Here is a 14,033-nt window from a genome sequence, read left to right as displayed (position 1 = left end):
TCTTCTGACATACTGTATTTCACCTCCTCGCTCTCCATCTCTCTCTCCTTTCTCCCTTGTTAGCATACATTGTCCGTCCAAGTCTGCCTGTCCAAATCTTGCCATACCTGCCTTCTTTTTGCACACTTTGTCTTTCTCTCTTTATCGCTCGCCCGATTTTTCTCTCTCTTTCTTTCCATCTCTCTCTCCTTCTCTCTATGCTAGCTCACTCACCCGTCGTTGTTGATGTCCGTGGCTGCCACGGCGTAGCCGAAATAGGACCCCATCTGGAAGACATTAGAGCAGACAGAGTTAGCGTGTAATCACACCGGTGGGCATAGTATCGCTCTTTCTTTCTCCTTCACTCTCTCTTTCTTACTTCTCTCTCTTACATCCCCTTGCCCTAGAAGCCTCTTCAATCGGGCCCCCCAAATCCATCCCCCTTGGCTCCCTCTTTCCTCTCTGTTGTCTCTAAGCTCAGTGCCAGAGCTTCTGTGAGTTACATGAGAGGTAGAAGGAGGTAGGTGTTCGGAGGAGGTGGGGGACTCAAGCCGCTATAGGCATCTCAGAGAGACAGGGAGGATTGGTCACTCAGTGTCGTTATCTTTGACGATTCTATATTATGCCATAAATGATGGACTGTTGTCAAGAGTTTTATGTCACAGCTATTATCCCCTGGTGAATGACTTCACCAGACTAATCGACAATGTACAGTATGTTGGTCATTCTATAAAGCTGAGAGGAAGTGATGTTAGAGCTACTGTAGTGTAGCTACCGTAACCCAACACATAGCGACCTCGTCAAAAGGTTTGGATCTCTTGGCGTAAATCAGCTAATGTGTTGGGTTAACAGTCCCTGGACCTGAGTTGGAGTTCCCGGTCTCAGCTAACCCCGAATTCGCAGCAGTAAACTCGAACCAGCGAGATCAATTTCATGGTATGACTACTTGTATAGAGACATGTAAAATGTATGGCACGGAGACATTGTTGACACAGCTTTGTTTACACAGCTGAGTCCGACGGTGCAGTCCAAAGCACTCATGTGGAGAGTAGTCAACCTAAAGAGACCGTCAAATCAAATCCAACCAGGAGTTCATTTCAGATCGTTCTCACTATGCAATAAGCAGTTCGTTAGCAGCTTACACAGAAAGTATACATACAAAGCATACATATGCATGTACATTAGTAGTTGTCTTGTTCATCAGCCATGGAGAATTTAGAAGACTACAGGAGTAACATGCAATAAACCATGTCACATAATCAAAAAAATCCAGCAATTTAGCCAATGAGGAATCCAAACCCTTTGGCACAATGGTGGGTTGACATAAACATGCTCCCCACCCCCTTATTTTGCAACACAAAATCCTGAGTCAACATGTAGCTGTAATACTGTTTGTGTGTGTGTGTGGACGTGTTTAATTATACTTGTGGAGACTAGTAAACAAACCAAAATTTGACCAACTGGAGACATTTTGTTGGTCCCCACATTCAAATGGTATTTCTAGGGGGGTTAAAAGTTAAGGTTAGAATTATTTTTAGGTTTAAGATTAGAAGCGAGGGTTAGTTTTAAGGTTAGGAGCTAGGGTTAGGGTTAAGGTTAGGTTTTGGGGTTAAGGTTAGGGTTTAGGGAAAATAGGATTTTGAATGGGACTGAATTTTGTGTCTCCACAAGGTTAGTACAAGACATGTGTATACACACACACGTGTGTGTGTGTGTACTTGGATGTATTCGTGTGTGTGTGTCTACGTGTGTATGTGATTGCGTGATTCACAACGTATGGAACACATAGGGCTTTGTGGGCTCACCTCTGACCCAGGGATAAAGCGTTATCTCCTGGGGGCAAATTCCTTCAGCCCCCCTATATATACCCACATATCAAAATAGAGGCGCCAAAAGTCCAGTATAGCCTAGCCCCCTTGCTGTTAAGTAGATTTGCACCAACCTGTTCTCCGGTTAGGTTCAGCATGGATGTCAGGTCTGTTCCATTGAGTATGGACACCTGCATTGAGAGAGTTTAGAAAAAACCTTCAGTTATCAACCATGATTGTAGGAGAACCATCATGAAAATGACATGCAATACTGTTGGTTGTAACTAGGGCTGTGGCGGTCATGAAATTTTGTCAGCCGGTGATTGTCAAGCAAATAACTGCTGACCTCACAATAATTGACCTTTAATTAACATAAACACATTTAGCATCTCCTGTATTCCACGCATAGCCTACAAGCCACTGATGCAGACCTTTGGAACATGTACATTTTAAAAAGTCTAATAAATCCATATAATATAGCCTACACCATCACAATAAACCCATTATTTATTTGAGAGAGGTCTAAAGAAACATGATATGAAGAAAATGTAGTCTATTTCAGAAGAACAGAATAGCATACTCTGCATTGTCCATATTTTAGGCGGTGATCTGACTATGTCATATGGCTGTGGGCTACACTAGTTAATTTAGCAGACAAGATTTGCTTAGAATTCCGTGGAATTATTTTATAGTATGAAGAATACAATTGAACATAGCTGAATAAAATACAAAGGATATTTTCTCCAAAGGATTTGATGGAGTGCGACATGCGGCTATTCTGTGTTGAGCGGTTAACAAAGAAACGTGTACTCCTATATGCTTAATTTAGAGTTATTTATGTAACTTTAGTTGTGATACCAATGTTGAGCTCTATGTTTAGATTTGAATACATTCTAAGGCTGCATGATGGGACTCTAATGATGATTGGAAAAAAGTTGCATGAAAGGCATGAGCTCTGCTTTGTTTTTTGCACAGGCTGTACACACTTGATAATGCACTTGATAATGCACTTGATAATGCCTCAAATTTCCCGGCTGCATCCCCTTTGTTTGGCCATAATCCCCCTAAAAAAATATTTTGAGGTCAGTGGCCGTTATGCCCTTGGGCTGAATATAATAATTATAATTCCTTTCTCCCCACTGCATGCCGAAGCACCTCTCACTCATATGGCTCTCAATCAAGTGATAGGGTCTTTCTCACAGGCTACAAGTGAAGACAGACACATTTGGTACGCAACTGCGCATGTCCTTCTCCAATTCCGAGGCACATATTGAAGATATTGGAAGAACTGTCCACATTTACTTTTTGTCAGCCAACAAGATGAGTAGGTCTAACGAACAGCAAAAGCACTAGCCTATTGTCACGTCCTGACCAGTGAAAAGGGTCATTTGCCATAGTAGAATGGTCAGGGCGTGGCAGGGGGGTTGTTTTGTGTGTTTTGGGGTTTGTGTGTTTCTAGGGGAATGTGTTCTAGTTTTCATTTTCTATGTTTCGTTTTCCAGGTTTGGCCGAGTATGGTTTCCAATCAGAGGCAGGTGTCTTTCGTTGTCTCTGATTGGAAGCCATACTTAGGCAGCCTGTTTTCCTTTGGGTTTTGTGGGTGGTTGTTTTCCGTATAGTAAGTGTACCTTACAGAACTGTATGTCATTTTGTTTCTTTTGTTTAAGTGTTCTCTTTAAATAAATGAGGATGAGCACTCTACACGCTGCGCCTTGGTCTGTTCCTTTCGACGCTTGTGACACCTATTACATAGTACAAAATTGACCTATTTTATTCTGTGCGAGAAATAAATATTCCAAGCATAGTCCAGGACAGTTGTGGGATGCGATAGATCCCAAATTAATACAACCACTAGCATCAAAAAAACTGTTTTAAGCAATGAGCCTGATGCAACAGATTAAAACGTTTAGCTTAAAATGTTGATAAAATATTAGGCTATTTCTTCACATTATAAGCGCAGCAATGCGCACACGGCAGTAGGCTATAAGCGCGACTGTTACATTTGCAGGAAAATACAATTCTCAAAAGTGACCACAAATGAGATTTTATTATAAAGGTGCATTTATGGTAAAAATGATCTTCCCCAAACTTGAAACTCACACGTTGCGTATGTATGCCAGTTTGGCTCTACAACCATTGTAAAGCGGATTAATGTGCTTAATTTTAAGAAGTTATTTGGCCACTTTAGTTGTGATACAAACTTCATCAAAACATATAGGGCTATGGGCTAGGCTACAGGAGGTGTGGGACTATGATTTGAAAAAGTCAGAAAAGGCATGCGCTGTTTCTTTTATGCTGGGCATCATTCACAAGTGATAATATATCATTCACAAGTGATAGGCTAATATTGTCACCCATCACACTATTCTTGATTTAAGCTTGTCTTTACATATACTAAATAATATAAGTGTGACATTTGTTTTGATTTAGAATGGACCATTATTATGCACCTGTCTTGAAACAGGGGCAGGGGGAAAAATGCATGTCATCTATGCACTTAAATAGCAAATGGAGGATGCTTTTCCCGTGGTTTATATACATGCCAGCCAGGTAGGCTATACTCCTGTTTTAAAAAGAAGCAATGTGCTCAATATTAGGAAGGTTGAGAAATAAATATTGTAGGCCTTGCCTATAGAAAGCTGATGGGATTCTCCTCTATTTAATAGAGGCCATCACTGTTTTCTCACTCAATTGCATAGCCTATAGCAATGTTGCGCAATATAAGCTCATGGGCTCTCTCTCATGAAGTGTTTGATTAGATTTTCGATTACATTTGCGTTGATGTCAGAGTGATTAGAGGGACAATAGAGTGCGGAGTACCAGGCAGTTAGCAAGTTTGGCAGGCTACTAATGACCATCAGCCGCATCAGAGCTTGGAGAAGCCTAAATACCGTGACTCAACGGTAACATGGATTTTGACTGCCATCTTGACTAATGACGGCTAGTGTGGCGGTAATACGGTCACCGTAACAGCCCTAGTTGTAACACATGCATTTATGAATATGTATGCACATCAGTCTTGTATAAGAACATCTTTCTTTAAATCCCTCTCTTAATTCACTTCCAGAAGTATTACAATGTTATTGATTAAAGCATTGCTGCGGTTAGAGCTTGCAAGAAAGGAATTTCACTGTACTTGTGCATGTGACATTAAAACTTGAAACTTTTCCCGTTTCATATATTGGCGTTCTCTCACCCCCTCCTCTTCTTCACAGTAACATTCCTCTATGTCATCCTTAGGTCATCCCTATGTCACCCCTCATTAACTTTCATCTAGAATGAATGATGAAATATGTGTAAAATATGAGGACTCCTTACTAAACCATACAACATGAGTCCCTTGGGGACTCCCGTGACGAAATCTGCAAAGACAGAAAATGAGAAAGAGAGAAAGGAAGTTCAAGAGTTGAGGTCAAGCTAGGGCTAGGACTCCAGGCACTTCCAAATATGAACAACCGAGGGGTTAAAACATTGCTGATCATAAGCAGTGTTTAAAATATGAAAAGCTGAGGTTTGCTTGTTGCAGGTCTGTGGCAATAATTTGATTCAATCTTAAAAGCTCAAGGAACTGAAGTGATACGGCCAAGCACACCATGCAAGTTTTTCATTTATTTTCAAACAAGCAGAACATCTTCATGTTGTGGCCTTGAGTGAGCTACTTAAGTACAGTCGACTCCAATGTCATGTAATAAGTAGGTTATTACATTGTGCTCTGATATTCTTCTGATATACTTGTGTGCTCTAATGACTAAAGCTCTAATGATTAGAGCACACGAGTATATTAGTGCATAGGGGACTTTAGATGGACTTCCGATAGTTAATAACTATTAGACAGAATTATGGGGTAAGCAAACCCTAAGCCCAATCATGCGCAAGCCAGTCAGCACTGTAAATATGACCCTCACCTTCAATGTTATCTCCACTGAACTCCCCGCCGGCCACAGAGTAACCTGGAGAGAGACAGACAGACAGACACAGAGAAACAGACAGACAGACAAACAGACAGACAGAGAAACAGACAGAGACAGAGACAGAGAAACAGACAGAGAAACAGACAGACAGAGACAGAGAAACAGACAGACAGAGAAACAGACAGACAGAGACAGAGAAACAGAGACAGAGAAACACAGACAGACAGAGACAGAGAAACACAGACAGACAGACAGAGAAAGACAGACAGAGAAAGACAGACAGAGAAAGACAGACAGACAGACAGAGAAACAGACAGAGAAAGACAGACAGACAGACAGACAAAGACAGACAGACAGAGAAACAGACAGAGAAAGACAGACAGACAGACAGACAAAGACAGACAGACAGAGAAACAGACAGAGAAAGACAGACAGACAGACAGAGAAACAGACAGAGAAAGACAGACAGACAGAGAAACAGACAGAGAAAGACAGACAGACAGAGAAACAGACAGACAGAGAAACAGACAGAGAAACAGACAGACAGAGAAACAGACAGACAGAGAAACAGACAGAGAAACAGACAGACAGAGAAACAGACAGACAGAGAAACAGACAGACAGAGAAACAGACAGACAGAGAAACAGACAAACAGACAGAGAAACAGACAAACAGACAGAGAAACAGACAGACAGACAGAGAAACAGACAGACAGACAGAGAAACAGACAGACAGACAGAGAAACAGACAGACAGAGAAACAGACAGACAGAGAAACAGACAGACAGAGAAACAGACAGACAGAGAAACAGACAGACAGAGAAACAGACAGAGACAGAGAAACAGACAGACAGAGACAGAGAAACAGACAGACAGAGACAGAGAAACAGACAGACAGAGACAGAGAAACAGACAGACAGAGACAGAGAAACAGACAGACAGAGACAGAGAAACAGACAGACAGAGAAACAGACAGAGAAACAGACAGAGACAGAGAAACAGACAGACAGAGACAGAGAAACAGAGACAGAGAAACAGACAGACAGAGACAGAGAAACAGAGACAGAGAAACAGACAGACAGAGACAGAGAAACAGAGACAGAGAAACAGAGACAGAGAAACAGACAGAAACAGACAGAGAAACAGAGAAACAGACAGACAGACACAGAGAAACAGACAGACAGACACAGAGAAACAGACAGACAGACACAGAGAAACAGACAGACAGACAGAGAAACAGACAGACAGACACAGAGAAACAGACAGACAGAGACAGAGAAACAGACAGACAGACACAGAGAAACAGACAGACAGACACAGAGAAACAGACAGACAGAGACAGAGAAACAGACAGACAGAGACAGAGAAACAGACAGACAGAGACAGAGAAACAGACAGACAGAGACAGAGAAACAGACAGACAGAGACAGAGAAACAGACAGACAGAGACAGAGAAACAGACAGACAGAGACAGAGAAACAGACAGACAGAGACAGAGAAACAGACAGACAGAGACAGAGAAACAGACAGACAGAGACAGAGAAACAGACAGACAGAGACAGAGAAACAGACAGACAGAGACAGAGAAACAGACAGACAGAGACAGAGAAACAGACAGACAGAGACAGAGAAACAGACAGACAGAGACAGAGAAACAGACAGACAGAGACAGAGAAACAGACAGACAGAGACAGAGACAGAAACAGACAGACAGACAGACAGACAGACAGACAGACAGACAGACAGACAGACAGACAGAGAAACAGACAGACAGAGAAACAGACAGACAAACAGACAGAGAAACAGACAGACAGACAGAGAAACAGACAGACAGAGAGAGAAACAGACAGAGAAACAGACAGAGACAGAGAAACAGAGAGACAGAGAAACAGACAGACAGAGAAACAGACAGACAGAGAAACAGACAGACAGAGACAGAGAAACAGACAGACAGAGACAGAGAAACAGACAGACAGAGACAGAGAAACAGACAGACAGAGACAGAGAAACAGACAGACAGAGACAGAGAAACAGACAGACAGAGACAGAGAAACAGACAGACAGAGACAGAGAAACAGACAGACAGAGACAGAGAAACAGACAGACAGACAGAGAGAGAAACAGACAGACAGACAGAGAGAGAAACAGACAGACAGACAGAGAGAGAAACAGACAGAGAGAGAAACAGACAGACAGACAGACAAACAGACAGACAGAGAAACAGACAGAGAAACAGACAGACAGAGAAACAGACAGACAGACAGAGAAACAGACAGACAGACAGAGAAACAGACAGACAGAGAAACAGACAGAGAAACAGACAGAGAAACAGACAGACAGACAGAGAGAGAAACAGACAGACAGACAGACAGAGAGAGAAACAGACAGACAGACAGAGAGAGAAACAGACAGACAGACAGACAGAGAGAGAAACAGACAGACAGACAGAGAAACAGACAGACAGACAGAGAAACAGACAGACAGACAGAGAGAGAAACAGACAGAGGAGAGGGGGAACAGAGAGCGAGAGAGAGGGGGAGAGAGAATGGGAGAAAAATGATGGGTCAATAAGAGGGAGTAGTGCAATGCGAAATCGGGTAAGGCAACTACTTAGTGCTCTGGTCAAAAGCAGTGCACTGTGAACTGAATAGGGTGTCATTTCAGACGCAGCTTCTGTCTAACTCCTATGAAGAAGTGGACCATGCTCACCCAGGTAACTGTCGTCATAGCTCCCCTGCACCTGATGGGTCTGGATCTGTCCGGTAACAGAGAGCAGGAAGTAGGAAGGGTAGTAGGCCTTGACTATTTCCTTTGTGGTGGCTAAGATCAGCTGACCTGTGGGAAGGACGGATGGGGATAAGGGTCAGAGGTAAAGACGAGCTGTGACTTTTGAACTTTGTCTTATGGGGTTTTAGCTGCAGTAAAATGACTGTTGAAGTTTGGCACTGAGGATGGTCTAGGGCAGTGCTTCTCAAACCTCTCCTTGGTGACCCCCAGACATTTCACAATTTTGTTGGAGCCCTGAACTAGCGCTCCTGCTTTACCTAGTCAAGGGCTTGATGATTAGTTGACAAGTTGAATCAGGTGTGCTAGCTCTGGAATGGATTAAATACATGGAACGGCTGGGGGTCCCCGAGGAGAGGTTTGAGAACCACTGGTCTAGGGGGTAACTTCGCTGCTTGGCAACCATATGTACGCGTCTGCGCAGGTTTTAATCCCGCTCTGTCGTTATGCTGACATAAATAATATCTCTCTCGTGTCTCTCTACACTGTATCTGTCTAATAAAAAGGAAACGTTTGAAAGAATGGGAATTCCCAGTCTTTAAAGAAAAGGGGGAAAAAAAATAGTTGATGTATGGTTTTCTAGGCTAAACTGTATGCTATCTCTACGTCCTGTAGTTGAACCAATTCATATAAATCCACATATGGTCCCAATAGGATCCTATATCCTATAAATCCAATAGTGCACTTACCTTGCCAGTAAAAGCTTCCTGGTCCTCCAAGAACAATCTTCCCATCCTGAAACAAACAGAAAAACAACCACTCTGATGAGAACCTTACATATCAAGCAACTTTTTATCAAGAATATGTATAAGGGGCTTTCAGATATAACTACATTTTAAGTCTTATGTCGCTAAACATACAGAATTCATACAGTGGGGTGTTCCAGAAAGCAGGATCCTTCAGTTAGCCAGCTAACTTTGATAAGCAGTCAAATATTGTCACGGTTGTTGTCGGTGAAGGAGGACCAATACGCAGCAGGTACGTGTATGCTCATCTTGATTTTTATTAACTACAAAAATGAACATACAAAACGAACGAACAACTACAAACAGTCTGGTAAAGCATACGGCTTACACACAGAACAATCACCCACAAATAACACATACAAACACACCCTAATATATGGGACTCTCAATCAAAGGCAGATAGACAACACCTGCCTTCAACTGAGAGTCCCAACCCCAATCAACCAAACATAGAAACACACACACTAGACTAACCATAGAATTAACTAAACATAAACCAAAACCCGGAAATACTAAATCAAACACCCTTTACACAAACACACCACCCCGAACCACATAAAACAAATACCCTCTGCCACGTCCTGACCAAACTACAAAAACAATTAACCTTATACTGGCCAGGACGTGACAAATATACTGCTAAAAAAAATAAAGGGAACACTTAAACAACACAATGTAAATCCAAGTCAATCACACTTCTGTGAAATCAAACTGTCCACTTAGGAAGCAACACTGATTGACAATAAATTTCACATGCTGTTATGCAAATGGAATAGACAACAGGTAGAAATTATAGGCAATAAGCAAGACACCCCCAATAAAGGAGTGGTTCAGCAGGTGGGGACCACAGACCACTTTTCAGTTCCTATGCTTCCTGGCTGATGTTTTGGTCACTTTTGAATGCTGGCGGTGCTTTCACTCTAGTGGTAGCATGAGACGGAGTCTACAACCCACACAAGTGGCTCAGGTAGTGCAGCTCATCCAGGATGGCACAGCAATGCGAGCTGTGGCAAGAAGGTTTGCTGTGTCTGTCAGCGTAGTGTCCAGAGCATGGAGGCGCTACCAGGAGACAGGCCAGTACATCAGGAGACGTGGAGGAGGCCGTAGGAGGGCAACAACCCAGCAGCAGGACCGCTACCTCCGCCTTTGTGCAAGGAGGAGCAGGAGGAGCACTGCCAGAGCCCTGCAAAATGACCTCCAGCAGGCCACAAATGTGCATGTGTCTGCTCAAACGGTCAGAAACAGACTCCATGAGGGTGGTATGAGGCCCCGACGTCCACAGGTGGGGGTTGTGCTTACAGCCCAACACCGTGCAGGACGTTTGGCATTTGCCAGAGAACACCAAGATTGGCAAATTCGCCACTCGCGCCCTGTGCTCTTCACAGATGAAAGCAGGTTCACACTGAGCACGTGACAGACGTGACAGAGTCTGGAGACGCCGTGGAGAACGTTCTGCTGCCTGCAACATCCTCCAGCATGACCGGTTTGGTGGTGGGTCAGTCATGGTGTGGGGTGGCATTTCTTTGGGGGGCCGCACAGCCCTCCATGTGCTCGCCAGAGGTAGCCTGACTGCCATTAGGTACCAAGATGAGATCCTCAGACCCCTTGTGAGATCATATGCTGGTGCGGTTGGCCCTGGGTTCCTCCTAATGCAAGACAATGCTAGACCTCATGTGGCTGGAGTGTGTCAGCAGTTCCTGCAAGAGGAAGGCATTGATGCTATGGACTGGCCCGCCCGTTCCCCAGACCTGAATCCAATTGAGCACATCTGGGACATCATGTCTCGCTCCATCCACCAACGCCACGTTGCACCACAGACTGTCCAGGAGTTGGCGGATGCTTTAGTCCAGGTCTGGGAGGAGATCCCTCAGGAGACCATCTGCCACCTCATCAGGAGCATGCCCAGGCGTTGTAGGGAGGTCATACAGGCACGTGGAGGCCACACACACTACTGAGCCTCATTTTGACTTGTTTTAAGGACATTACATCAAAGTTGGATCAGCCTGTAGTGTGGTTTTCCACTTACATTTTGAGTGTGACTCCAAATCCAGACCTCCATGGGTTGATAAATTGGATTTCCATTGATTATTTTTGTGTGAATTTGTTGTTCGCACATTCAACTATGTAAAGAAAAAAGTATTTAATAAGATTATTTCTTTCATTCAGATCTAGGATGTGTTGTTTAAGTGTTCCCTTTATTTTTTTGAGCAGTGTATATCTCATGATTTGCTGATTCATTTAGAAAGCTAAACTTGAATATAGGTTGTTGGCTGTCGAGTCAATTACTCCATGCTAATTTCAAGTATATATTTCTCAAAAGGATTAAGTTATATCAGAATTTCTGGGACAGTTAGCTGGCTCATTTATCCTGATTTCTGGGACAGCCCCCAAGACATAAGCCCCCATATAAAAAGCTCCCAAGATAATCTATTTTGAATTGTTAATGAATTGTTCCTTTTCCTCTTGAACATACCTTGGTGAAGTCAGCACTGAACCCGCCCTGACAGTAGCCCTGTCCGGCAGGACCATGTCTCTCTGAGGTAAATGGAAGAGAAGCAGAAAACATTGACGAGTCACACTGAAAGGCTACTACCCAAATGGGCTAGCCAGAGCTGTATTATAACATGTGCACACACAAATCTCCAATTGACATCAGTGGTCAATTTACAAGAAAGTTCAAGTTGGAGTCAGGATTCAGCCCTCACACAACTCAAAGTCGTGGCTGCATGCCTTGGCACTACTTCATTCAATTGACTTCAGGTACAGTATTTTGAATCAGGGTGTCATTTGCAATACTGTACCTGTGCGACAGGGTGCGTACTCCACAAATGTCTTGAGGTTGTCCACGGAGAGGTAGCAAGTTCCTGTGGCGTCAGAGAAGGGGTCGTCGTGTTCCGTTCTCCAGTAATACCTCGGGGCACAAGCCTTGGACACATTCAAAAGAAGGGTATAGGGGTTAGACAGGGTTAAAATTCAAAACAACACATAAGAAACTCAACTATCAACTGTCAGATGCATTGTCTTCCGTCAGATGGCGTCATTCTAAAACCACCGTTGTGCTATCTGATGGAAGACAATGCTGTCAGATGTTCATAGGCATCACTGACACACTGTGAAAAGCTTTTCATGACTGGGGCTATGGTCGACTTGTGACAGTAGTCAAATAATAAACAATATCAAAATACACATAAAATCATCAAATCAATCAAGTCCGTATTGGCTTTCTGATCAATTCTAACTGGAGAGCTAGACCTAATTCTCTCTATCCCGCAGAACATAGTATCTTACCAGGACAGTGTTGCCATGGGAACGCACTGTCGCCCCAAACCACTGATGGGACTTGAACTCCACCTGGACGTCGACGTCGTTGACATGGAAACGGCGATCTCCTGGACGATGCCAAAGAAACGCACCTTTACATTTATAATACAATACTTCTATGAATTTAATAGCCTAAAACAGGGATGTGTGACTTTCATGGGTTGGGGGCATCAAAAAAATGTAACTCATCATGAGGGGCCACAGTGGCTTGCGGGTCTGCATACTCATATCCATACCCACACACTCAGTCATAGCTGGCCCTAGCCTTTTGGGGGCCCTAAGTGAAATTTTGTTGGGGGGGGCATCTTGCGAGCAAAACATTTTAGCGGCTCCCTTCTTGACAGCGGAGAGAAATGTACATTTTAGAGTTAATTTCCCACAATTGTACACATTTTACCATAGGGCGTAGAGAAAATATTGCAGTTTAAAATATCTGCATTTTCCCACTAATGGTATGTTTCCACCAAATGGACTAACTGCAGACAGAAATCAGTGCATGATGACGTAGTGCACACAAAATGTACCAAATAAAAATATAAAGTTTAAATTGTTTCCATCGCATTTTCAACTTTACCGATAGTTTTGTCACAAAAACAGTTGCGTTAAATAGCAAATGTGCCTATTCTGGTCTTGGCACCTGTGCTCTAGACAATAGCTCGCAGATACAGTGCGGGTGGACAGTTTGTGTTGTCTAGTCTACATGATGAGATTATTATGGATAAGAGCGAGAATAGTTTTATATGTCAAATGGCAGTCAAGCATCGATCATCGTGTCACCAGAATAGGACCCCTCAATATTTCTTGGAAAGCAGCATCAAGCTCATCACTGTGCACTTTCATCACCCTGCGAAGTTCATAACTTATTTAATCTGTATCCTAATAAACTGCATGGTTTCTCGAGTCGTAGTGGAAGGACCACACACCATATCATCGCGTGACTCTTTATTTGAGAGCAAAACTTCCAAACAACCATAGTGATGTCTATTGTAACTATGTCTCCACATGATCCCCCATGTCATATGTTCCTGTTACATGTCAGATGGTTCCATGTGTGTCCTTGGGTTATTTGCATTGATGTTTTTATAACCTCCGTCTCCGGGCCTCAACTCTTAATCCATCCACCATGCTATTGGCAAACATCAAACTGTTCAGCAGGACTTGGAACGCGTTTTTACTGAAATCGAAACATTTGTCCTTCGTAGTCTGGTCCCGGTTTTATGAAGGCGTGGGGGGTAAAACAGTCTCCTGTGACAGACAAAAACATTGAGCAGCTGGCTTTGAGAGAGTACACCCAAAATTTCTGGGTGGTAACATTAGGTCAAACTTACAGTATATATTAGTAATGTTGAGAGAGAATGAAAACGAATGAGGACAAGCCTTGCTATGAACACCCTTAAATGTTCCTTAAAGGGATAGTTCACCCAAATTCATTAAAAAAGCATGTGTCGTCAACTGCAGACAGTCAATCTATAACGACACAGGACA

The 14,033-nt window shown here is 43.1% G+C and overlaps 1 protein-coding gene across 1 annotated transcript in view; it reads right to left on the bottom strand.

The window, feature by feature from the left end:
- Positions 1-14,033, bottom strand: part of LOC106565237 (integrin alpha-5) — a 59,224-nt gene that overhangs the window by 18,456 nt on the left and 26,735 nt on the right. Inside the window, exons 3-11 of the mRNA XM_014132131.2 lie at positions 12,516-12,616; positions 12,029-12,152; positions 11,701-11,762; positions 9,171-9,216; positions 8,407-8,532; positions 5,693-5,737; positions 5,106-5,149; positions 1,922-1,978; positions 214-266 (exon numbers count right to left, since the gene is read on the bottom strand). Of these exons, the coding sequence (XP_013987606.1) occupies positions 214-266; positions 1,922-1,978; positions 5,106-5,149; positions 5,693-5,737; positions 8,407-8,532; positions 9,171-9,216; positions 11,701-11,762; positions 12,029-12,152; positions 12,516-12,616 (658 nt within the window). The remainder of the gene's footprint in view (positions 1-213; positions 267-1,921; positions 1,979-5,105; positions 5,150-5,692; positions 5,738-8,406; positions 8,533-9,170; positions 9,217-11,700; positions 11,763-12,028; positions 12,153-12,515; positions 12,617-14,033) is intronic.

This window comes from Salmo salar, chromosome ssa12 (genome assembly GCF_905237065.1).
Source record: "Salmo salar chromosome ssa12, Ssal_v3.1, whole genome shotgun sequence".
NCBI classification, from domain to species: Eukaryota; Metazoa; Chordata; class Actinopteri; order Salmoniformes; family Salmonidae; genus Salmo; species Salmo salar.
The sequence above is the reverse complement of the archived record's forward strand: the minus strand, read 5'-3'. Positions and strand labels throughout refer to the sequence as shown.